At 45.2% G+C, this 26,936-nt stretch overlaps 1 protein-coding gene across 4 annotated transcripts in view; it reads left to right on the plus strand.

The window, feature by feature from the left end:
• Positions 1–26,936, plus strand: part of LOC124007949 (ankyrin-2-like) — a 280,314-nt gene that overhangs the window by 226,261 nt on the left and 27,117 nt on the right. For all 4 annotated transcript variants that reach the window (XM_046318844.1, XM_046318845.1, XM_046318846.1 and 1 more), the window contains exons 26-41: positions 517–658; positions 958–969; positions 1,216–1,303; positions 2,374–2,477; positions 7,043–7,078; positions 8,352–8,576; positions 9,322–9,420; positions 10,673–10,827; positions 11,150–11,361; positions 11,687–11,891; positions 15,926–16,251; positions 16,452–16,577; positions 16,711–16,833; positions 18,872–18,904; positions 19,265–19,286; positions 21,457–26,283. In XM_046318844.1, coding sequence (XP_046174800.1) covers positions 517–658; positions 958–969; positions 1,216–1,303; positions 2,374–2,477; positions 7,043–7,078; positions 8,352–8,576; positions 9,322–9,420; positions 10,673–10,827; positions 11,150–11,361; positions 11,687–11,891; positions 15,926–16,251; positions 16,452–16,577; positions 16,711–16,833; positions 18,872–18,904; positions 19,265–19,286; positions 21,457–26,283 — 6,735 coding nt within the window. The remainder of the gene's footprint in view (positions 1–516; positions 659–957; positions 970–1,215; positions 1,304–2,373; positions 2,478–7,042; positions 7,079–8,351; positions 8,577–9,321; positions 9,421–10,672; positions 10,828–11,149; positions 11,362–11,686; positions 11,892–15,925; positions 16,252–16,451; positions 16,578–16,710; positions 16,834–18,871; positions 18,905–19,264; positions 19,287–21,456; positions 26,284–26,936) is intronic.

A 26,936-nucleotide genomic window follows, 5' to 3' on the forward strand; every position in this document is an offset into this window, starting at 1 on the left:
TGGGGTAAGGTGGATGCGTAACCAGGCCAGCACAGTACAGCTCGACTCAGTTTGGTTCAGCTCTGTCGTGGGCGAAAGGGTATTAGTGACTCTGCCCCCTGCTGTCCAGTAGTGGTAATAGCAGCAGTAGAGCTTTATGACGTGGTGGAGACCAGGCAGAGATGAGCTGTGTCTCTCAGCTCATCTGTAGTGCTTCAGTAACTGTAAGTATCTGATGTGTGTGTGTGTGTGTGTGTGTGTGTGTGTGTGTGTGTGTGTGTGTGTGTGTGTGTGTGTGTGTGTGTGTGTGTGTGTGTGTGTGTGTGTGTGTGTGTGTGTGTGTGTGTGTGTGTGTGTGTGTGTGTGTGTGTGTGTGTGTGTGTGTGTGTCACTAAGCCTCACGTTGACACACACACACCCTAGGTAAGGGCTGTTTGCTTGCTAACTGTAGTCGCATCACATCACAATGTCCCCTTCCCCCCGAGAAATAACCGTATTCTCGTCCATGTATCTCACCTGCCTCCCTCTCCCCTCCAGGTGACGACACGATGACAGGGGACGGAGGGGAGTACTTGAGGGCAGAGGACCTGAGGGAACTGGGAGATGACTCCTTGCCTGGACAGTACATGGATGGGATGAACTACCTGCGCTTCAGTCTGGAGGGGGGACGCTCTGACAGGTAGAGTCTACACACCAGATGAAGGAGACGTGTGTGTGTGTGTGTGTGTGTGTGTGTGTGTGTGTGTGTGTGTGTGTGTGTGTGTGTGTGTGTGTGTGTGTGTGTGTGTGTGTGTGTGTGTGTGTGTGTGTGTGTGTGTGTGTGTGTGTGTGTGTGTGTGCCTGTGTGCCTGTGTGTGTGTGTGCCTGTGTGTGTGATGATCTAATGATCTCATTTGTGGTGAATGCACAAATGTTTGTGAAGTCTCTGATGAATGTCAACTAATTTCTCTTCCTCCTTACCATGCTTACTGTACCTAGTCGAATGCAAAGGTATGTTGATATAAATGCCATTGTTTCTCTATGATTGAGTTGGTCCACATCCGTTGTAGAACTAGATTTGAAGGAGTTTTTGTTGCGCTACTCCAACTCTGGCCTTCCATTTGTCCTTGATTTTACACTAGTTCACTTGTGCCATGTCTCATGGACAGACTTGCGCCATATTGGGTGGTGAACACTGTTTTAGCTGTGTGTGATGTTTCCATGGCTACCGACGTCACCTTTTCCTCCTCTCCTCAGTTTGGACAGGTCCTACACTCCCAGTCACCACGGTTACTACTCTCCAAAACACGAAAGCATGATAGAGGAGATGCTCACCAGCCACAACGTAAGTAAAGAGCTTAACCTTTCACATCCACCACTGTAAACGGATAAACCAGGCCTTGAGATTTAATCATCTATTGAAACATATTGTTGTTAAGGGAATTTTTATCAATGATGACTAATTATGTATACATTTCAATCAGGACTGACTAATCCGAATACTATTATGTTACTGTATATGTACTAATCAGAATACTATTCTGTATATGTATGAGTTTTCTTTCTTGATCCCAGTACTGAAAAGAATGTGTGTGTGAATGTGGTCAAAAGTTAGAACAATGACTGTCTGTTCCTTGGTACAAATCTTCAGACTGCTATTTGAATGCTTATCTACACGAGAAGGCCTTGAGTCGTAAATTATATTAAATTGGTATGGAGGTGGATGTGGGAAGGCTGGTGATACAGCCTTTGTACTGGAACGGAGATGGCACAGATTGGGGCTGGAACTAAGGACGTCATTTTCAGTTTATAACCTGTGGTAAACCTGTATTGCGGGAGTACTCTCTTGAATAAAGGCTGCTATTTGACTTAAAGACCGGGCTCTGTCCATTCCTATAAAATAAGGGTCTTACAAATTCTTATGAATTGACAGAGTGTTTAATTTTAATTGGGAATTAAAACAGAGGAATAAAATTCATTCAATAATTGTGCATGCTATGCATTGCTGAAAGCAGTTGCTCTGCTCAATACAGAAAATATATGACTTTGATTCATAGGGTCGTAATGTCTTGACATTGACTAACTCCTGTATCGGAATGTAAGCGAGTGCTCTTATAAATGTACTTTATTTGACTGTAGATCATTCAAAGTGTAAGTTTGAGTTGAGATGAGCGTTGCCGTCTATCCAGAGACGGGTACCGTAAAGTAGCGCAAGCTAACGTGTTATGGTGCAATGCATCTTAACAGTTGTAAATTGCAATGTGTCAATGTTATTGCGTCTGTCCCTGAAAAAAAAACTTAAAAAAAAAAGAAGTAAAATAAAGTTGAGGTGCAATGTTTGTGTGTGTGTGTGTGTGTGTAAATGACTGTTGGCGATGGCATGTCCTTAACAAGTGGCTCTTTGTTGGTTGCCAGGTGTCGTCTCTTGCCAGGGGAAATGAAAAGGACTCGTATCGTCTGAGCTGGGGCACAGAAAATCTGGACAATGTGGCACTGTCCTCCAGCCCCATCCACTCTGGGTAGGTACAGCGGGCACAGCGAGTACACAGAAGGGTTGGGCTTTAACTATCATATTTTTTTAAATATTTTTTTTAAAACCACTAATTTTGGTACAAAAGCTGCAACCGTTATCTGGTCGAACCCATCCTGAATGCAGGTTTCCCCTTGAGCCTAAAGCGTTCAGCCCTGTTCAACAGGCACGAGAGCAATAGGGGGTCCAGCCCTGTTCAACAGGCACGAGAGCAATAGGGGCTCCAGCCCTGTTCAACAGGCACAAGAGCAATAGGGGCTCCAGCCCTGTTCAACAGGCACAAGAGCAATAGGGGCTCCAGCCCTGTTCAACAGGCACAAGAGCAATAGGGGGTCCAGCCCTGTTCAACAGGCACGAGAGCAATAGGGGCTCCAGCCCTGTTCAACAGGCACAAGAGCAATAGGGGCTCCAGCCCTGTTCAACAGGCACGAGAGCAATAGGGGCTCCAGCCCTGTTCAACAGGCACAAGAGCAATAGGGGGTCCAGCCCTGTTCAACAGGCACGAGAGCAATAGGGGTCCAGCCCTGTTCAACAGGCACAGCAATAGGGGTCCAGCCCTGTTCAACAGGCACGAACAGGTCCAGCCCTGTTCAACAGGCACGAGAGCAGGGGGTCCAGCCCTGTTCAACAGGCACGAGAGCAGGGGGTCCAGCCCTGTTCAACAGGCACGAGAGCAAGGGGGTCCAGCCCTGTTCAACAGGCACGAGAGCAATAGGGGCTCCAGCCCTGTTCAACAGGCACGAGAGCAATAGGGGCTCCAGCCCTGTTCAACAGGCACGAGAGCTCCAGCCCTGTTCAACAGGCACGAGAGCAATAGGGGCTCCAGCCCTGTTCAACAGGCACGAGCAATAGGGGCTCCAGAGTTCAACAGGGGCAATCCAGCCCTGTTCAACAGGCACGAGAGCAATAGGGGCTCCAGCCCTGTTCAACAGGCACGAGAGCAATAGGGGCTCCAGCCCTGTTCAACAGGCACGAGAGCAATAGGGGCTCCAGCCCTGTTCAACAGGCACGAGAGCAATAGGGGCTCCAGCCCTGTTCAACAGGCACGAGAGCTCCAGCCCTGTTCAACAGGCACGAGAGCAATAGGGGCTCCAGCCCTGTTCAACAGGCACTGAGAGCAATAGGGGGTCCAGCCCTGTTCAACAGGCACGAGAGCAAAGGGGCTCCAGCCCTGTTCAACAGGCACGAGAGCAATAGGGGCTCCAGCCCTGTTCAACAGGCACGAGAGCAATAGGGGTCCAGCCCTGTTCAACAGGCACGAGAGCAATAGGGGCTCCAGCCCTGTTCAACAGGCACGAGAGCAAGGGGTCCAGCCCTGTTCAACAGGCACGAGAGCAATAGGGGCTCCAGCCCTGTTCAACAGGCACGAGAGCAATAGGGGGTCCAGCCCTGTTCAACAGGCACGAGAGCAATAGGGGCTCCAGCCCTGTTCAACAGGCACGAGAGCAATAGGGGGTCCAGCCCTGTTCAACAGGCACGAGAGCAATAGGGGCTCCAGCCCTGTTCAACAGGCACGAGAGCAATAGGGGCTCCAGCCCTGTTCAACAGGCACGAGAGCAATAGGGGCTCCAGCCCTGTTCAACAGGCACGAGAGCAATAGGGGGTCCAGCCCTGTTCAACAGGCACGAGAGCAATAGGGGCTCCAGCCCTGTTCAACAGGCACGAGAGCAATAACAGGGGGTCCAGCCCTGTTCAACAGGCACGAGAGCAATAGGGGCTCCAGCCCTGTTCAACAGGCACGAGAGCAATAGGGGCTCCAGCCCTGTTCAACAGGCACGAGAGCAATAGGGGCTCCAGCCCTGTTCAACAGGCACGAGAGCAATAGGGGCTCCAGCCCTGTTCAACAGGCACGAGAGCAATAGGGGCTCCAGCCCTGTTCAACAGGCACGAGAGCAATAGGGGCTCCAGCCCTGTTCAACAGGCACACGAGAGCAATAGGGGTCCAGCCCTGTTCAACAGGCAAGCAATAGGGGCTCCACAGAGAGCAATAGGGGTCCAGCCCTGTTCAACAGGCACGAGAGCAATAGGGGCTCCAGCCCTGTTCAACAGGCACGAGAGCAATAGGGGGTCCAGCCCTGTTCAACAGGCACGAGAGCAATAGGGGCTCCAGCCCTGTTCAACAGGCACGAGAGCAATAGGGGCTCCAGCCCTGTTCAACAGGCACGAGAGCAATAGGGGCTCCAGCCCTGTTCAACAGGCAGGCAGGGGCTCCAGCCCTGTTCAACAGGCACGAGAGCAATAGGGGCTCCAGCCCTGTTCAACAGGCACGAGAGCAATAGGGGGTCCAGCCCTGTTCAACAGGCACGAGAGCAATAGGGGGTCCAGCCCTGTTCAACAGGCACGAGAGCAATAGGGGGTCCAGCCCTGTTCAACAGGCACGAGAGCAATAGGGGCTCCAGCCCTGTTCAACAGGCACGAGAGCAATAGGGGGTCCAGCCCTGTTCAACAGGCACGAGAGCAATAGGGGGCTCCAGCCCTGTTCAACAGGCACGAGAGCAATAGGGGCTCCAGCCCTGTTCAACAGGCACGAGAGCAATAGGGGGTCCAGGCAACTCATGTATTATTTATTTTTGTTCTGCGAACAGAATCACGATCTTTTGTAGTCCTACTCCGAGGCCCATCTGTTAAGCGGCTTCTGGGGGATAACACTACGGAGAGCAGTAACGAATAATGTTCGCGCTCATTATAGACATATTAGTCCAATGCATTGTGATATGAAGATCCGCTGTCATCCTCTAGTTTAACTCTCTCTGCCATGCTAATTGGTAACAATGACGGAAGATAATCCCCCTCTTAGTTATAATGACACAAGTCCTGAATCGGTAATGTAAGGCTACTGAGAGTGTCTCGAAGTACTGGTTTGGGACAAGCAGTACGACAAAACAACTTGAAACATTGATCGTTGTCCAAAGGCACTGATGATTCTGGTCCACAGGGATGGGGAGTATGGTTTCTTTTCTTCTCTTTCAGCCCTAGAGACGTTTTATTTTATATCCCTATCTATTTTTCTATCTACGGTGCCTTCGGAAAGTATTCAGACCCCTTGACTTTTTCCACATTTTGTTACGTTAAAGCCTAATTCTAAAATGGATTAAAACATTTTTTTAAGTCCTCCTCAATCTACACACAATGCCCCATAATGACAAAGCAAAAACAGTTTTTTTTTCTCAATTTTTGCAAATATATAAAAGATTATAAAGACAAATAATTTATTTACATAAGTATTCAGACCCTTTTGTTATGAGTCTCGAAATTGAGTTCAGGTGCATCCTGTTTCCTTTCATCATCCTTGAGATGTTTCTACAACTTGATTGGAGTCCACCTGTGGAAAATTCTATTGATTGGACATGATTTGGAAAGGCACACGCCTGTCTATATAAGGTCCCCCAGTTGACAGTGCATGTCAGAGCAAAAACCAAGCTATGAGGTCGAAGGAATTGTCCGTAGAGCTCTGAGACACAATTGTGTTGAGGCCCAAATCTGGGGAAGATTACCAAAAAAGGTCTGCAGCATTGAAGGTTCCCAAGAACACTGTGGCCTTCATCATTCTTAAATGGAAGATGTTGGAACCACCAAGACTCTTCCGAGAGCTGTCCTCCCGGCCAAACTGAGCAATCGGGGGAGAAGGGTCTTGGTCAGGGAGGTGATCAAATACCCGATGGTCACTCGGACAGAGCTCCAGAGTTCCTCTGTGGAGGTGGGTGAACCTTCCAAAAGGACAACCATCTCTGCAGCCCTCCACCAATCAGGCCTTTATGGTAGAGTGGCCAGAAGGAAGCCAGTCCAGTCCTGTAAAAGGCACATAAAGGACTCTCAGACCATGAGAAACAAGATTCCATGGTCTGATGAAACCAATGTTGAACTATTTGGCCTCATTGCCAAGCGTCACGTCTGGAGGAAACCTTGCACCATCCCTACGGTGAAAAATGGTGGTTGCAGCATCATGCTGTGGGGGTGTTTTTCAGCAGCAGGGCCTGGGAAACTAGTCAGAATCGAGGGAAAGATGAACGGAGCAAAGTACAGAGAGATCCTTGATAAAAACCTGCTCCAGAGCCCTAAGTACCTCAGACTGGGGCGAAGGTTCTACTTCCAACAGGACAACGATCCTAAGCACACAGCCAAGGCTTTGGCACAAGCCTCTGTATGTCGTTGAGTGGCGCAGCAAGAGCCTGGACTTGAACCCGATCAATCATCTCTGGAGAGACCTGAAAATATCTGTGCAGCGACGCTCCCCATCCAACCTGACCGAACTTGCAGAGAAGCATGGGAGAAACTCCCCAAATCATTTTTATTTTGTTTTATAAATGTGTCATTATGGGGTTATTGTGTGTAGATTGAGGGGGAAAAAACGATTTAACAAAATCTAGAAAAAGTCACGGGGTCTGAAAACTTTCCGAATGAACTGTATATTTATCTCTCGCTCTCGCTCTCGCTCTCTCGCTCTCTCTCTCTCTCTGTCTCTCTCTCCTCTCTCTCTCTCTCTCTCTCTCTCTCTCTCTCTCTCTCTCTCTCTCTCTCTCGCTCTCTCTCATGGGGTCTCTGTTCTGTTTTCAGCCATTCCTCTCCGTGCCATGATCATGGCGACAGCAGGTGATCTACTGCACCTTGGTTTCCTCCTCTTCATCCTCCTCTTCGCACTCCTCCTCTCTTTCACAGTGTGCTCTCCTTCTAGAGAGATGTGTTTGTTTGTGTTGTTGTTTCACCAATGCCTGTCTTGTGAGTGCAGCACTACTAACAGATGTTTCCAATGTTGCACTATTCCCCCGTTTTAGCTTTTGATCACTTGGACATTTGTCAACTTTTATATACATTTTTACACAGGCCTCTTTGTAAAGGGACACCATTTGCTCCTAGTGCTGCATCAAAGAGTCACACACATTGCCTCATCATCATTGGTCAGCCATTGTGTCCATCTCGGTTGAATCCTGTTGACCTCATGGTGGCCATTTTGTTTGTTGTTTAATTGTGTTTGGTCGATTCACAACTGCAAGGGCTCTGTTCAATCAGATCTGCTTCAGCCGACATCCGTATAGCGGTTGTTTTGGTGGCGTCAGAGCTTTAGGTGGTACTGCGTCAGAGTCGTCAAGTCCACAAGCGGCTCCTGGCATTATAGCCCACCTGAAGTGGACATTGCCGTTGGCTGCACAGAGTTGCGTTAAAGAGAAATCCCCATGCAGCCTTGTTAACAAGATTGAATGCTGGAATGTGCGATGTAATCTTCACCTCAATTAGGCTGATACAATCCTCATTATTCAGTTGAATGTTTTTCAAATCGAGTGTCTTTATTTTTACGCAGCCTATATTTTTTCTCATTCTGGAATTCGAACGCGAGTGGGGTGGCGTGTTGCTTCGCGACACTGCCGAAACATCAGTGGGATATCGCCGGTTAACTCTTGATCCGATTGAAACCAGGCCCCTTGTGTTTTGTGTTTGATATAACCAGTCTCCATGTTTGCCGTTGTCCTGTATTGATCCGTCGGCGTGTTGGAGTGTTTTTTTAACGGTTTGTTTGCTGTACCATAACATACTGGTGTCACCGGTGAAGTGCGTTTGCAGCTCCTTCACATTAGCCGCAAGAGTATGTGGTGTCACACCCATTCACCTCTCACTCACAGTCTGGTGTTTGTGCATGTAGGTATGCAGTGAAAACGTCATTCTTATGTTTGTGTGTTTTAACATGGATTCATATTTGTCTGTATAATTTCACCCCCCCCCCTAAATTGTTTTATTTTACTGAAAGTTATGTAAGTTATCTGTGTAAAGGGAAGTACAAATATATACTGTATTTGTCACAATGCTTAAAAATATCTTTCTCTTCATTTTGTAAACATCACATCTGCCCCCCGCCCATTCCCGTTAACAGCTTCCTGGTTAGCTTCATGGTGGATGCCAGGGGAGGAGCCATGCGGGGTTGCCGTCACAATGGCCTGCGCATCATTATCCCGCCGCGGAAGTGCAGCGCGCCCACGCGGGTGACCTGCCGCCTGGTGAAGAGGCACCGCCTGGCCACCATGCCCCCAATGGTGGAAGGAGAGGGCCTGGCCAGCAGGCTGATCGAGGTGGGGCCCGTCGGAGCCCAGTTCCTCGGGTAAGAAAATATGCGATGGAGGGAGGGAGGGGGTAAAAGTGTGAAAGAGAGAGGAAGTTGTATAGAGGGGCATGATGTCAGAGAGGGAGAATGACAGAGAGCGATGAGATGTCAGAGATTATGATCTATGTTGTGAGAGTCCAAGACTCAAGAGTGAGTGAGGTGAGAACGCTACGAGGGAAAGCGACAGCGACAGCGTGCGTCAAAGGACAGGCCTACTGTATGAATCAAAACCTGAGAATGTTGCTGCCCCTCTTCCTTTTCTCAGATTCATTTCACCCTGCCTCTGCCTTACTAAAACAGTCTATGCTCTTTGCTTCTTCCCAGTGGCAGGGGCCCTGCTTGTTTTCATTTTAAACCACATTCTAGCTGTAACTCAACCATTTATTTTTTAGGAAGCTAACTGTTTCTATAAGACACATGGAAACAAAAAACTCTGCAAGGAAGCAGAAAACTGCGAAAGAACATTGCTCCATGATTGATTTGATATGTAGGTTGCCACTAAGAGTGGCTGTCTACCGATAATAATATACTGCCCCCTGATGGTGAACTGTATAATAACTTCCACTTTGAAAGCTCTGTGTATTTAAAGCCCGATGTATTTACCATGATGTCCTGATGACGGCCTCCACTCCACTCAGCCAAAAGGCTTTCACAAAACCCAACTAGTCACCCATTATTCTGACTACTTCCGCTCTCTCTCCCCCCCCCCTCCACTGCTGCTAACGGACGGCTGGTCTCACAGTAAACTGCACCTTCCCACTGCCCCACCCCCTCTTAACGAGGGTGAGAGCCTCGTTAGCCGCATCCTGCAGCTCGGTCCACCCGGGACAAAATTCCTTGGGTAGGGGACAACAAAACATATGAAACAATCCATGGATGCTACTGGTTCCATTTTATAGCCTCCTCCTTTTATGTTTCGACTCTCTGTGATATGTTGTGTCTGTGGCCTCACCTGTAATGCTATGTGTGCTAGTGTCGTGCTGGGCCAGGTTTCCCAAAGGTTCATCGTTGGGAGCATTGTTAACCTTCGTAGGAGCGTCGTTAAATCCCCGAGCTGTTTCCCAAAACCAGCGTTATTGACATTTGCACTTGAAAACTCTCGCAACCTAACGCCTGGCTCAAACCACTCTTAGAACAGCTAAGTGTGTCTTTAGAATCGCATGGTTTATCCGTCTCACTGACCGCCGGTAACTTCAGAAAAGTTACAAAAAAAACAATGTTTTTGCCATTGATACAAACATGTGACGTATAAAAACACACCTTTAAATGAAAACTGAGATGACTTCCTTAAAATGTAAATACAGTATGTTCAATCAATTGACTTCTATTTTGCTACTAGTAGGCTGCTGTCTGTAATTTGTCCCGATGTGTATTTCATGATGTGTAGCCTAACATGGGCGAAACCTGCGATTTAGTGCATTTTTACTGGGTAAAGCATTTGAATATTTCAATATTTGCGGCCGTAGGTGGTAATATCTCTCTAGTCGCTGATCCGTCATCAGTTTTGTGAAATAATGATCATGTTAAGGTAAGATTTAAATGGAGAAAGCTGATCCGAGAGCAGCGCCTCCTTTCTTTCGATCCTATCAGTACCGACACATGCTCCAACGACGGACTTAGCGACCGTGGTGTTTTGGGATACGCATGTCACGTCTTCGGCCGTTGTAGGAAAGATGCATCGTTAAAACACTTGTAAGCTTAAGTTCCATCGCTATCGGGAAACTGGGCCCTGGTGTCTTGCCCCACTTGTGCTCTCTGTCGTAGCATCCCAGACACTCCATTGTATGTTTGTTTTTGTTCCTAGTTACTTTTCGGCTCCTTTACCTCGTGGTTGGCTTTCTATGTTTAGTGCTGTCTGTCTGCCTGTTCAACCTCATGGTTTCATTGGTTAATTTGGTATCTTGGTGGATGTTTAGCATGACTGTCCCATAAGCATTTGTAGTTGACACACTGTACTGTGCTCATCAGGTGAGTCGTTAGAAATGTGGTTGCTTACACACACACTTTACACACACCCACGTACATACATAACCCCCTCCCCATCTCCACCCACACACCCACGCACTCACCGTGCTCCCTGTCCCTGGTCGCAGGCCTGTAGTCGTGGAGATCCCTCACTTCGCTGCCCTGAGGGGGAAGGAGAGAGAGCTGGTGATCATGAGGAGTGAGACAGGAGAGAGCTGGAAGGAGCACCACTGTGAACACACCGAGGAGGAGCTCAACCAGATCCTCAACGGCATGGACGAGGGTGAGTGTGATGTCCTCAACGGCATGGACGAGGGTGAGTGTGATGTCCTCAACGCGAGACAACACTTAGTGATCGTCATCGCTAGAGGCCATTGCCAAGAGGCCCTGCTCAAATACTTTGGAGAAGCATTCCCTCCCGCCTCCCTTTCGTGGAGTATTCCCTGATCTAAAATGGCTGGATAGGTGAAAGCGAGGGTTACACCAACCCAGTCCTGAGCAGTGATTACTCCAAGGGGGGGGAGAAATCATTGTCAAAGTATTTCAACAGAGCCATAGTCTGAATCAAAGTCAAATGAACCGCCGTTCCTTCTGTCCTCCTCCAGAACTGGACCCTCCAGAGGAGCTGGAGAAGAAGCGTATCTGCCGCATCATCACCAGGGACTTCCCCCAGTACTTTGCGGTGGTGTCCCGGGTCAAACAGGACAGTAACCTGATCGGTCCAGACGGGGGCATCCTCAGCAGCACGGTGGTGCCTACGGTCCAGGCAGTCTTCCCAGAGGGAGCCCTCACCAAGAGGATCAAAGTGGGACTACAGGTCATTTACTTCAAATATTCTCTTCAGAGAGTGAAAACACCATTTCATTTGAGTGTCTGTTCAATGTTGTCGACTTATTTTCCCAATTAACGGGGCCCTATGGCATGAGCGGCAGTCAGGAGAAGTTGTAATCAAAAGAATGGCACGTGGCTTGATTCTGAGGCAGAGCTTTAATGGAGCAAAAGTTAAATACGTGGAGTATTTTATGATTACTACACTGTCATCATGTTTTATCAATGTCATAATCATTTTTTTAAACGCCAAAGCCGATCCAAGGTATCACTAATGTCAGTCTACTTCTAAAGCCATTACCTGTCATCTCCAGGCTCAGCCAATGAACGTGGACGTGGTGAGGAAGCTCCTGGGGAACAAGGCTACATTCAGCCCCATCGTGACCCTGGAGCCCCGGAGGAGGAAGTTCCATAAACCCATAACCATGACCATCCCCATCCCCAAGAGTAACACTGACCCAGTGGTCAACGGCTTCGGAGGGGACCAGCCCACCCTGCGCCTGCTCTGTAGTATCACAGGTTAGAGAGAAGGGTGGATTCAACGCACACACACATATACACAGATATATACAGAACCAATCAAATGTTTGGACACAGCTACTCATTCAAGGGTTTTTCTTTCTTTTTACTATTTTCTACACTATAGAATAATAGTGAAGACATCAAAACTATGAAATAACACGTATGGAATCATGTAGCAACCAAAAAATTGTTCAACAAATCAAAATAGATTTTAGATTTTAGATTCTTCAAAGTAGCCACCCTTTGCCTTGATGACTGCTTTGCACACTCTTGGAATTCTCTCAACCAGCTCCACCTGGAATGCTTTTCAACAGTCTTGAAGGAGTTTCCACATATGCTGAGCATTTGTTGGCTGATTTTCCTTCACTCTGCGGTTCAACTAATCCCAAACCATCTAAATTGGGTTGAGGTCGGGTGATTGTGGTAGCCTTTTTCCACCTGGGTTTTGTGGGTGTTTATTTCCTGTTTAGTGTTTTGTCATTCACCTTACGGGACTGTTTGTTTGTTGTTTATTGTTTTTGTTCAATTTTGCTTAATTAAACATGGCCTGGACGTGTGTTGGGTCATTGTCCTGCTTGAAAAACAAATTACAGACAACTCCTTTCTCCCCGTCGGGATATTGAAACCCATCCAGTCCCTGGGATGGGGATTCTTCAGCTAAATAGCCCAGTGCTGTACTGGAAGTCCATTGCTGGCCAAATTTTACTCCATCCTGGAAACCCAGATGGTTTTTCGTTTTTCTTGGAATAAAAACACCATAATATTAATCTAAGTATTTAAGCAAGTACCAATCAAAAGTTTGGACACACCTACTCATTCCAGAATTTCTTTATTCACTATTTTCACAATAGGGAACCATGAAATAACCATGAAAAACCATGAAATAACATATGGAATCAGTTAAGAACAAATTCTTATTTACAAGGACAGCCTACTCCTTCCTTCCAGTCGGGGAATTGAACCCCAGTCTCCCGCTTGCCCACCACTTTTATTTATTTTATTTTATTTCACCTTTATTTAACCAGGTAGGCTAGTTGAGAACAGGTTCTCATTTGACTCACCTCAGACATAGCAATGAACAGACAGAGTTACACATGGGTAAACAATTAACAAGTCAATAACACAGTAGAGAAAAAAAGGGGAGTCTTTACAATTGTGCAAAAGGCATGAGGAGGTAGGTGAATTTACAATATTGCAGATTAACACTGGAGTGATAAATGATCAGATGATCATGTAGGTGGATTTCTTTGCAAAAGAGCAGAAAAGTAAATAAATAAAAACTGTGGGGATGAGGTAGGTGAAAATGGGTGGGCTATTTACCAATAGATTATCTACAGCTGCAGCGAACGGTTAGCTGCTCAGATGCTGATGTTTGAAGTTGTGGGAGATAAAAGTCTCCAACTTCAGAACTCGTTCCAGTCACAGGCAGCAGAGTACTGGAATACATGAGGTGTTGGCTGTAGGGATGATCTGAGATACACCTGCTGGAGCACGTGACGGACTTGCCATCCTCCAGTGAGCTGAGATAAGGCGTAACTTTCTGCATGGCCTTGTAGATGACCTGGAGCCAGTGGTCTGGCGACGAATTGAGAGGGACAGTTTCATCATAGCAGTGGTGGGTAGTATAAGGTTTTAGTGACGGATGGCACTTGAAGAAACAGTTTGCTGAGAAAGTGTTAGAAATTTTGTAGATGACATGACCTTCAGGATCTTGTCAGTTTTCAGGGTCGCTGGCAGCGTGAGTGAAGGAGGCTTTGTTCGGAATAGAAAGCCGACTCTAGATTTGATTTTCGATTGGAGATGTTTGATATGGGTCTGGAAGGAGAGTTTGCCTCCAGACACCTAGGTACAAGGTGTCCACATATTCAAGGTCGGAACCATCCAGTGTGGTGATGCTTAAGCGGGTGCACAGCGCGGTTGAAAAGCATGCATTTGGTTTTACTAGCGTTTAAGAGTAGTTGGAGCCGGAACCAATGGCATTGAAGCTCGATTGGAGGTTAGATAACAGTGTCCAATGCACCGAAAGTGGCAGAACGTCTGGTAGAGGTGGATCAGGGAATCGCCCCAGCAAGAGCAACATCATTGATATACACAGAGAAAAGAGTCGAGAATTGAACCCTGTGGCACCCCCATAGAGGCTGCCAGAGGACCGGACAACATGCCCTCCGATTTGACACACTGAACTCTGTCTGCAAAGTAATTGGTGAACCAGGCAAGGCAGTCATCCAAAAACCGAGGCTACTGAGTCTGCCGATAAGAATATGGTGATTGACAGAGTCGAAAGCCTTGGCAAGGTCGATGAAGACGGCTGCACAGTACTGTCTTTTATCGATGGCGGTTATGATGTCGTTTAGTACCTTGAGTGTGGCTGAGGTGCATCCGTGACCGGTCTCGGAAACCAGATTGCATAGGACACTGATTGGGATTTAGATGGTCAGTGACCTGTTTGTTGACTTGGCCCGAAGACCTTAGATAGGCAGGGCAGAATGGATATAGATCTGTAACAGTTTGGGTCCAGGGTGTCTCCCCCAGGGGGATTTTCCATTCCAATCCTGGGGATCTCAGCCAGAAAGAGGTTGAACAGGCTAGTAATAGGGGTTGGAATGGCGGCGGAAACACCATAATATTAATCAAATTAATCCCAAACTTTAAAAGGTTTTAATTGGAAAGTCTAGATACAAATTATTTGGACATTGTGGTTTTACAGTAAAATTGTAGGCTAAGTTTACTTGTCAAACTGCAAGCTTATATGCAAAATGTTTTAAATGCTTAATTATCCAAATGTAAAAGCATATACTGTACAGTACTGTATTTCTTCACCAGCATCTTTATGCTTTTGTTAATAAAATAATGATAAAAATCCTCTTTCAAAATGCAGATGTTGATTTAGTTATGGATCCATAACGAATTACTACGGGAATAAATATCACTGATTTCCAGAAATATTGGAACAATGTTGTCTAATGAAGGCAAACAAATTGTAGCATTTTGGAAAATACTCTTTCAAACACATGGTCTTGTTGTACAGCGGTATAATGGCTTTTAGCAGGGCTATATTTTTTGGCCTTTATTCAGATTACAATCGCTCACTGTTGTTTAAAAAATAATAATAATAATGTAAAACAAAAATTGATATATAAATAGCTGTGGACATCTATTTCAAAACCATTTCGCGCTGCTCTGAGACAAACATGGAGAAACAAAAATGTTCAGTTATTTTCCACGATATTCTTCAGATATATGTGTTGACTGAATATAAGCAAGTGATGTCTGCTAAATAATCAAGTTAGGTTTCTCCAGAAATTAATCATTCTAAATAACAAACTGGCTTTATTTACAAATTAGTGAGAATGTCTCACCCCATATTCAAGAATTGCCTATTTCTCAATCACTCTAGGTTAAGTGAAAACTAAATTTTCAAAATATCAATACTTTTTAAACAAAGCGATTATTTTTTATGAATTCATTTAGAATTCTCACAGATAGCCCTAACAAAAAAGCCCCTTAGATAAAGCATAATATTAATCAAATGAATTGTAAAATCAATATGTTATTATTACAAGAAAGTTTTTTAATTCTCTAGTAATGCCAATATGGGAGACTATCAAACGCTTCTCAAAGTTGCCCTCTGGTGGTCAAACTAGCACTAACTTGCATTAACATAAAAAATGACTGCCAGGTAAATAACGTGCCATAGAATGCTGCAGCAGCCCGCAAGATGTTCTGCAGTATGATGCAACTTTTAAAGGAGGAACCACTGTACCATACATACATACATACATACATACATACATACATACATACATACATACATACATACATACATACATACATACATACATACATACATACATACAAACATACAAACATACAAACATACATACAAACATACATACATACATACAAACATACAAACATACATACAAACTGTACAAACACACTGATACACTCACACCCACTCTGTAGGGACACACACAAACCATGTCTGTAGCTAACCTTCTAACATTTTTCAAATGTATTCTTCTTCAAAGGTGGAACGACGCCAGCCCAATGGGAGGACATTACAGGAACCACGCCCCTAACATTCATCAACGACTGTGTCTCCTTCACGACCAACGTATCGGCCAGGTTCTGGCTGATAGACTGTCGGCAGGTGCAGGAGTCAGTAAACTTCTCCAGCTCGGTCTACAGGGAGATCATCTGTGTTCCGTACATGGCCAAGTTCGTCATCTTCGCCAAGACCCACGACCCCATTGAAGCGCGGCTCCGCTGCTTCTGTATGACTGACGACAAGATGGACAAGACCCTCGAGCAACAGGAGAACTTCACAGAGGTGGCCAGGAGCAGAGACGTAGAGGTGGGTGTCATGGTAGAGGTGTGGTCAAGGGCTAGGAGGGATGTACCTTTAAGCTCTACATTTATGTGGTATATTCCCTTCTAAAAATATTGTATTCTCCAGTGAAAGGTGTAGTAAATTGCCAGTAAAGTGTGAAGGCTTAGTAAAACACACCGTAGATTACTAACAGGGATGGTTTGGTATGTTTCTATTCTCTTCAGGTCCTGGAGGGCAAACCCATCTATGCAGACTGCTTTGGCAATCTGGTCCCTCTCACCAAGAGTGGCCAGCACCATCTCTTCAGCTTCTTTGCCTTCAAAGAGAACAGGCTGGCACTCTTCATCAAGGTGAGTATTACTGGGCCAGCATTCATACACTCTTCCATATCATTTACTGTATTACAAACTAGCCATGTATCGTAAACTGTATGTTAATTGATTGATTGACTGACTGTCGATAATGATGCCGATGATTCCACAGATCCGAGACAACACTCAGGATCCGTGTGGCCGTCTGTCCTTTATGAAAGAACCCAGGTCTTATAGAAGTCTGGCCCACAACGCCATATGCAACCTGAACATCACACTACCATCCTACTCAAAGGTAAGAACACTGTAACATTACCGCCACCTAAACATACAGCCTAGGATACACCTAGGACCTGGAATTGTTTCTGATCATGTGACCTGACCAGGAAAAAATCTGGTTCCTGTATAGCACACCAGCAGTTCCCATTGCATGCCTGAGTGTTCGTCATTGCTGACTTATTTAAAATAGATTGACTTGTGTATTCAAGAATAACTGAGTATTGAAGTCCTTAACTAGCATTTCCCACAGGTACATTAACCTCTCTGGGATATTCGGGATGGTAGCGTCCCACCTCAACAACAGCCAGTGAAAGTGCAGCGCGCCAAATTCAAAACAACAGATAATTAAAAGTCCTCAGACATACAAGTATTTCACACCATTTTAAAGATAAACTTGTTGTAAATCCAGCCACAGTGTCCGATTTCAAAAAGGCTTTACGACGAAATCACACCAAACGATTATGTTAGGTCAGGACCTAGTTACAGAAAAACAGCAATTTTTCCAGCCAAAGAGAGGAGTCACAAAAAGCAGAAATAAAGATAAAATGAATCACTAACCTTTGATGATCTTCATCAGATGACACTCATAGGACTTCATGTTACACAATAAATGTATTGTGTTTTGTACGATAAAGTTCATATTTATATCCAAAAATAGCAGTTTACATTGGCGCGTTACATTCAGTAGTACCAAAACATTCAGTGATTTTGCAGAGAGCGACATCAATTTACAGAAATATAATAATAAACATTGCTAAAATATACAAGTGTTATGCATGGAATTTTAGATCCACTTCTCCTTAATGCTACCGCTCTGTCAGATTTTTAAAAAGCTTTACCGATAAAGCACACCATGCAATAATCTGAGTACAGTGCTCAGACACCAAAACAAGCCATACAGATATCTGCCATGTTGTGGAGTCAACAAAGTCAGAAATAGCATTATAAATATTCACTTACCTTTGATGATCTTCATCACAATGCACTCCCAGGAATCCCAGTTCCACAATAAATGTTTGATGTGTTCGATAAAGTCCATCATTTATGTCCAAATACCTCCTTTTTGTTTGCGCGATTAGTACACAATCCAAACTCACGACGCGCGGGCAAGTCCAGGCGAAAGTTCAGGCGAAAAGTCATATCACAGTTCGTAGAAACATGTCAAACGAAGTATAGAATACATTTTTAGGATGTTTTTAACATAAATCTTCAATAATGTTTCAACCGGAGAATTCCTTTGTCTGTAGAAATGCGATGGAACGCAGACCTCTGACTCATTCAGCTCCCATTCCCCCCTCCTTCACATTAGTAGCACCAAACAAGGTTCTAAAGACTGTTGACATCTAGTGGAAGCTTTAGGAAGTGCAAAATGACCCCATAGACCCTGCATATTCGATAGGCAATGACTTGAAAAACTACAAACCTCAGATTTCCCACTTCCTGGTTGGATTGTTTCTCAAGTTTTTGCCTGCCATATGAGTTCTGTTATAATCACATACATCATTCAAACAGTGTTTTTTTTATCCAAATCTACTAATTATATGCATTTTCTAGTTTTAAGGACTGAGCAGCAGGCAGTTTACTCTGGGCACCTTTTTATCCAAGCTACTCAATACTGCCCCCCAGTCACAAAGAAGTTAATACCTTCTTAACATTGTGTTGCTTGCATACTAACATGCAAAATAATCTGCACTCGTGACATGCTCACAGCATGCTATCTTCCTTCAAATTTTAATTGGGGTTTTGTATCCTCAAAATCATTTTTACACCTTTTAACTGTGATTGATTTACCATAAACATCAATCATTACTATATGTGAGTGCTGGTAGCTGTCTTAAAGTATAACATGAATCCCTTCTCCTTTGAGAGGTCTTTCAAGTTTACTCTGACGGTGACACCCTTCCCAAAACAACATTGATTGGCCACAAACCTTCAAGTCTGTCGCTATGGTAACATGGCTTTGCCCGTTCTCTTTTTTTCCCTCCCCCTCCTCTACCTTTCTCTATTTGTCCATCTGTCTCTTTCTGCTTCTTGCTGCTTCTTGCACCCCAAAGGAATCTGATTCAGACCAAGAGGCTGAGGATGAGGTAATATTGTGCCCCTCTTCTCCCCCACTAACTGTTTATTTTGTTAATATTTTTTTTTCAGGCCAGAAACATGTTGCTAGACGTTCACTATTTTGTCTGTCATTTAGCTCTATGTTAGGTATTAGAAAGGAACGCAACGCATACCCCATGTTACTGCTCATCAGCGTGCTTGTCCCTTGTAGCAGAATATCTTTAGATATTAGTCTTTAATTCATTGTGATCGTATTTCTCTGTCCAATGACTTATTTTCTTTCTGTAGCAAAGGTAGCAAATGTGTACATAACATTGCCCACATTTTTCCTTACACGGTGATGGAAATGGTATTAATAGTGAGCGCTATTTTTGTATTCCTCTTTACAGATCAGCAGGAATCTCGAGAAATGTAAGTCATTTACTCTTTTTTTGATAACACTTTTAACTGCTTTTTTTTCTTGCTATTCAACTTTTAACTGTTATAGTATGGCTGCATTACTCAACCAGTTGAATATGACATTGCTTTGATAATAGCGCTATAGCCATACCATAGATTTAGACATTACCAATGATGTTATGCTAGTTGACTATTGCTGAGCGCAACACAGAATGATAACCTGAGCTACTGTGTAAACATTGTGCTTCCTATCACCCTCGTTAGCTAAGCTGTAACACATGGTTTGTCTTTGTCACGAAAACAAAACAAGTGTAAACATTGTGCTTCCTATCACCCTCGTTAGCTAAGCTGTAACACATGGTTTGTCTTTGTCACGAAAACAAAACAAGTGTAAACATTGTGCTTCCTATCACCCTCGTTAGCTAAGCTGTAACACATGGTTTGTCTTTGTCACAAAAACAAAACAACACAAATGTCACTCCGCCCCACCAAGGCAAGGTTATGCCAACAACTTCATCGGGCATAAACTTCTTCGCAATCTCAATTGACATATCGCTGCTACGCACATGAATCAAACTCTCATACATACTGTGGTGATGTTTATGTGACAACGGAATAGTACCCCCCCCCCAAAGTTACTGTAGTACCTGAATGGCAAAGCAAACTGTAGTCTAGCTTTCTACTCCTCCCGATCCCCTCGTTCATACCCTGTCCATGTGGTGTTTTATATTTTCCCTTTAATTCATTAATGAATTTATCATTAATCAAAGTCAAGTGCCACATCATTGCCATTGCTGGATATCTACATATGCTTGGCACTGTGTACAATATATAGAATATGGAAAATATTGCACATACCTTCAAAACATACATGTACAGTAATACATACATTATACATAAACTGATGTTATTTGTTCAATTTGGCTTCGTTACATTGGACAATGTATGTGTGATGTATGTGGCAATTTGCATACACACGTAATATGGACTAATGCTTTTTCTGCAGATTTAACAGTTGTAGGCTATGATAAAATAGTAGACTACATTTCAACACACTATTGAATGGGAATACCTAAATGAACCTCTCTTGATAAAGACAAAAGGCATATGTGCTAGTGGTACATTTTTTTGTTCTTTTTAACTACCGAAATCACTTTACATTTGCCCCATTCACTTTTCACAAAAGGCTGCATGTCAACTTTCCCCTTTGCTTTGCATGGAAATAACTTGGCTTTACATGAGCGTGCATGTGTGTGTTCCCGTGTCTGGGTGTGTGTCAAGTGTGAGAGTTCTTTTGACTCTTTGTTTTGCTTTCAAATTGATCTTTTGAATTCCTTTTCACTCGCTATTTGAATTTGATTTAATACAATGTTGCTACTCTTAATATGATTGACGTTTTTCTATTCAGTTATGCTTTCAAAAAGTGTATTTAGCGGGACCAAAGTTAGGATAAGGAAGGGATACAGCCCTCTAAAAAGACCACACGCCCTTCCCTTAAATCAATTCTGTTTTTCCTGTTCATTTCCTTAAATGAGTTTACCAGTTTGATGCTGGTTCAGAACCCTTTACTTTCCATAGCAGTAGAGGAACAAAATGGTTTGTTCTGTTCAATAGCAAAGAGCACACCAAACCATCGCCTAACAGTTTGCTATCACTGGCTTTCTTCTCAGTTGTTTTTTTATTTTCAGTTGTTTTTTGAAATAATTTTTTATTTTTCTGTCTTGTAAACAATCTTGAGATGTCTGTCTACCTACCTGTTGTTATCCCTTTGTTTGTGTCCCTGTTTCCTTATCCTTTGTTGATTTGTTGGTGTCTGTTCTTGCTCATCGTTTGTTTGATACTGTACTTATTTTAGATGTATTCTTGCTTTTGTGCTGTGAGCGTGGGTGTGCTGACTATGTGTATAAGCAAGTTATTTCCTGCTCATTCCCTTCTCATCTTTATGATTTAGTTGGCATTTTGCTTTGCTGCAGTACTTGCCTCCAAAGAAACCCAGTCGGTCCAAACCCCCTTTCTTTGACACCTTCTGTAGTTGCCGCTGTGGCCCCACTTTACCCTTTGAACCCTGACAGTTTGTACTGTTCCTGTTCCTGTCCTGACCACATTCTCCAATGTCTGTCTCCTTTTCATTTCAATTTATTATTATTTTTGCTCCTTAATTGTCCTTTTGCCAAAATGGAAGATGACGAAGACACTACGTCGACGGAGACTACGGTCCGGAAGGGAGATTTGATCCGAGATTCTACGGCTCTGGCCAGTCCGGACCTCCTCTCCGATGTGTCTGAGATGAAACAAGACCTGATCAAAATGACCGCCATCCTAACCACGGATTCTACAGACAAATCCAGATCCATGGAAGGGAGCGGTCTGGAAAAAGGGGCTGATGAGGTTCAAGGCGAGCCGTTTGAAATCATGGAGAAGGTCAAAGAGGATTTGGAGAAAGTGGGCAAGATACTTAGGAGCGGAACATATGAGGGTGAGGTGGCAAAGGAGGCGGCAAGAGCAGCCAGAATGAAAGAAGAGTGGGTCCTCCTCTCAGACTGTGAGATAGAAGAGGCCAAACATATGGCTGCCTTGGAACCCCAGGAACCAGTACTACGTGAAGTCAGAGTCAACAGAGGGATTCCCAGACCTAAAGCAATCAAAGATGTGTCTGGGATGGTCAAACACCTGAGTGGTGAACTCAAAGAATATCTCCTGGATGTACCCGAGGGCACCAGTAAAACAGCCCAGGAGAAAGAGGTCCAAGAGAAATTCACAGAGGTAGTCCTGCGCAAAGGCGCAAAAAGAACCATGACAACAACAAAAACAACAACAACAACTACAACAACAAAGAAAGACATCAAAATTCCTGCTTTTGACCTGCAAAAGCCAGTCAGGAGGAAAGGAAAGGACCAGGAACAGGTGGAAAAATCTACCGATGGGGATGTTCTCCTTAGCGTACCCAAAGACCCTAAACCAGTGTCACCTGTGTCCCCAGTAGTAGAGGAGACCCCCATTGGATCCATAAAAGACAAAGTCAAAGCCCTTCAGCAGAAAGTGGAGGCTGAGCGAAAGGGCCAAAGGCCAACTAGCACCAAACCTTCAAATGTTGCTGTGGAGAGCAAAATACCACAAAAGGCAAGAGAATCCATCCCGAAACAAAGCCCCGCAAGACAGTGCACCGCTAAACAGGGTCCACTTAAGTCCCCCAAAACTGGGTCTGAGAAGCTGGAGGAGACCATGTCAGTAAGGGAGCTCATGCGATCCTTCCAAAAGGGGCAGGACCCCTCAAAGAGAAAGTCTGGACTTTTCGAGCTCAAAACCGTCTCTTCTGAGCATGAAACAACAGAATCAGAATCACAGCCCACTCAGTCCAAATCCACCATCAAAGCCACATCAACCTGTTACGAACGGGAAGTGTCACTAGACGCCATACCTGGCAAGCACCACACAGAGAGAGACAAGCAAATTAACCTACCCCGAAAGCACTCCAAAGAGTTTGGTGTTGAAATCAAGGCAGAGCTTGAGGACAACCCAGAGTACCAACAGTTTAGGCCGATCTCTGTAGATGGTAGTCCTGCTGCCCAGTCATACTTAACTGAAACCATAGAGTTTCCGATTTCTGTCCTCGATGATAGCTCTGATAGTTTAAAACATGAGGGCGTGGCAGACTCTCCCAGTGCCAGCCTGGGTGATTTTAGTCCTCCTCACCTGAGCTCAGAGGATAGCCTCAAACACCAGGGCTTAGCAACTCCTGAAACAAGCCCTGATAGTCTCTCTCTCTCTCCCAAAAATGCTGACCAGTCCACTAGAAACTCAACAGCTGTTACTATAGCTGTCGAAGATGACAAGAAAAGTAAGGATAAGTCTGGAGACTCCGGTGTGGGGACCATTGATGACCAGCCATCAAATGAAATAACCCTCCCTGTCTCTTCCAGCAAGGCTGCAGACGACCACACCACAAGTGAGTCCATATCTTTTCAGACGGTCGAGTCTAAGTCCTCTAAACCGAGAAAGCTTACAAAGAGAGTTTCTGAGACTTTAGAGAGCTTCCTAAGTGATGAGGAGAGCCCTGATGACAAGCTAGTCTCAGCCTTAGCTGCAACCATTGCTTCTAGTGCCTCTACCGAGCATCAAGGAAGCTTAGAATTGCCTTTAAGCCAGCAAGACTCGGACGCCCTCAGTCCTTTTGCCGACGACTCTTTGACCATAAGCCACAGAGACTCTCTAGACGAAGGCAGTCCCCTCATGGAAGACAACTCTTCCCATAGGACCCCAGACTCTATCGAGCCCAGCCCAACAAAGGAATCCCCTTGTCGTGACTCCTTAGAGAGCAGCCCGGTAGAGCAAAAAAACTTCCCTCCCGCTCAGCCCAGTGAATCCTCTAACCACCCAGAGCCCTCCAAAGCCACAGACTACCCCCCAGACGTGTTGCGTAGTAGACTACTCAGGGACCAGGAGGCTAGTGCTAATGATGATGACAGTATCGAGCAGACATTGTCTCAGATGGAAAGCTCTGGTAAGAGTCCTCTCTCCCCCGACACCCCTAGTTCTGAAGAGGTAAGTTATGAGGTAAACCCTAAAACCCCCGACAACATGTTCCTATCTGTGGTGTCCACATCAGCTGTCATAAACGAAGACTCAGGGGAAGATGATGATGAGTCAGAAGCACAGAGGAAATTCACTCCAGAGGAGGAGATGTTTAAAATGGCAGCCAAAATAAAAACCTTTGAGGAAATGGACCAGGACGCCAGAACCAAAGAGAACTCTCGAAAATATATCAGTGCCTCAGCAGATGACGAAGCAGGGGACGATAGCTTCAAAACAGTTGAACTAGAGTCCGCAAATGAGACTGAGCTCACTGGGGCCAAAGAGACCTCAGAGTTAGCTCTTTCTGCGGAATCCCTTATTAAAGTACAACCTCCCTCTCCTTTTTCAGCAGGTGTGCATGAAGGAGTCCACCATACAGAGGCCAAGAGTGTAGCTACAACGGCAGCAGTGGAGGGAACTCAATCTGTCTCAGAGCAACATGTCTCACAATCAGTTCCTTCGCACAAAGACACAGATGACAAAGACAGTTTAGCTCAAATGGCTACCATGTCTTCGAGCTCTGAGGGGGCTGCAAACATAACCGACGAGCAGAAGGAGGAAAGCTTGAGGAACTCGAGGGGAAGCAAGGAGGATGATGGGGGAGAGAAAGAGGCAGATACAGGCAGTCTGCAGACATCTGCTGTAAAGGCTCCCTGCCAGGTAGAGAGTAATATAACTGATGAAGTGAAAGGAGATTACAGGGGGCACTCAGGAACCCCTGAGGCAGAAACGTCCTCGACCATCATTATCAGACAAGCAAGGGAAATGTTCAAACCTGAGATCTGTATCTATGACGACACAGAGGAAGACGATGAGGAAGAGGAACCTCCCAGAACCAAGTCGAAGGGCGTGACCGCCAGCGCGGAGGCAGACCCCTGGAGCGCCATGCGTGAGGACGACGACGCTTTCGCGGCCCGTGTCAAAGAGGAAGAGCAGAAGATCCTGGGTCTGATGGTGGACCGGCATTCCCAGGGGGAAACCCCAGACACCACCCCAGGAAGGAGCCCCACAGAGGAGAGCACGCCAACCAGCGAGCCCAATCCTTTCCTCTTCCAAGAGGGGAAGCTCTTCGAGATGACCCGGAGCGGAGCTATTGACATGACCAAACGGACCTATGAGGACGAGGGCTTTGCCTTCTTCCAGATAGGAGAGCAGCCTCTAGAGGAGGCGCTGTCTGAACAGGTCAGAGAAGAGCCAGTAGATAGAGGAGCTACATTAAAAAGTGAAGTGGGCCTCAACCTGACTCTGGAAATAAAAGTGGAGGAAGATGAGAAACAAGCAAAAGATGCTCCAGAGGACGATCAGACAGTTAGCGGGGCCGTAGCAGCCTCGCCTTCTAAATCAGACTCCTCTAAATCTAGAATCCCTAGAATGGGTCTTTCTGCCTCAGCTAAGACCACTAAGAAAGACAAAGACTCAGTATCTCCTGAGGCTTTAGAAGTTAAACCAGATACAATTGTAGAGGAGACCCCCCTAGAGGTAGAAAATAGTTATTTAGACCCAATGATAGCTAATGTTGTTACAGCAGTAACAACTGTCACTCGATCGGTGTACCCTGAACAGGACCAAGAGTCCTCTGACTCCTCTCCCGAGGAGCAGCATTCGGTTATAGAACTCCCCAAAACCATGGAAAAAATCACAACCCCAACTTCTAGTGAAAAAGTGAAAAAGATCCCAACTAAAACCCCAGCTATGGCTCCAGCCAAGGCTGGCACCCAAAGTCGAGCTAAAACTTCTTCCTCCTCTACATCCCCCTATTCAGCTACTCCTAAAAAAGAGACCCCCTCTACAGAGTCAAAATCAAGAATACCTGTCAAAGGCAAGGCTAACCCTGTCAAGCCTGAGCCATCAGTTAAACATACTGAGTCTTCCCAGGACACAAAGCTAAAGTTCCCAGTTAAAAAGGACTTGAGGAGAAAGTCTGAGACAGATGCAGGTCTCTCTGCTGTTCCCAAAACCAAGACTTCGTCTTCCAAAGCCAAGAGCTTCTGTGAGGGAGACAAGACATCTGCTGAAAAGGGCCAGGTTCGTCCCATGAGCGCTGATTACTCCACCAAGCCAAAGTCATGCTTCGGCTTCCAATCCAGGCTGCCAGTTAGAGGCAAGCTTGGTCAGCCGTCCCACACTTCCACCCCCGCCAAAAAGAAAAGCGAGCCACGCAAGAAGTCCATAGAGTTTGTTAATGAGATTAGTGACGAAGCGGCAAAGCTGGTTGAGAGATTGGCTCAGGCCGAGAAAGACAAAGAGCGTGAGGCTGCCACATCTGCCATCTCGGATGACGAGAGCAGCGGCATAGACCCCTCCGCCATAGAGAGAGAGTCTTTTCCCGAAATGCACTTCCCTACTTCCGGAGATGTCTATCCCATTAGACCCCTGTGGGACGACCCTGTTGACACGCAGATGCAACGAATTCCCAACGATACAATCAGAAGACAAGGTACCCCTCTCCTCACTGGGCTCATTCTCTCTATATTGTTTCTCGCTAGCAAAGCTAGCCATAAAAGGCGCCGCTTCTCTGTGTCTTGTAGCTAAGGCTCTTTGTAGGTTAACACTCTTTGTGGTTGCTTCTGTGGTGTTTAAGTGGTGTTTTGTGTTTGTATTTGTCTCTTTTCCTTCTATGTGTTCTAAAAATCTCAAGATTGACTTAGTCAGAGACTCAATTAAGGAATTTAGAATCCGTTTTAGCTTGAAAATGTGTCATAGGTCATAGCCAGGCTTAGTATCAAATGTGTTTGATGAACCCAATTAGGCTGTAGGAGAAAAGCTGAATTGAATACAATGAGAGATTCCATTTTGTCAGAGCTGTTAAACTACTACTATCTACTTTCAATACAGTATATTTCTGTTAGTGTTTTCTTCTTCTAGAGTTGCCAAAATCACATGATAATAATTTATGATGGTATTGCTGCCCTATAAACCAACAGCATAAGAAGCTATACACCAAATACACGTCTGTTTCAGTTACTGTTAATTATCGACACATACCTCCAAATAGCTAACATTATAGCACTACATGGCACATGAAAGCCAGTGAAGAGTCTTTTTACTCATGTGCTCGGTTGAAGATAGCCTTTTCTTCCTAATGTGAAT

Source organism: Oncorhynchus gorbuscha, linkage group LG21 (assembly GCF_021184085.1).
Source record: "Oncorhynchus gorbuscha isolate QuinsamMale2020 ecotype Even-year linkage group LG21, OgorEven_v1.0, whole genome shotgun sequence".
NCBI lineage: Eukaryota > Metazoa > Chordata > Actinopteri > Salmoniformes > Salmonidae > Oncorhynchus > Oncorhynchus gorbuscha.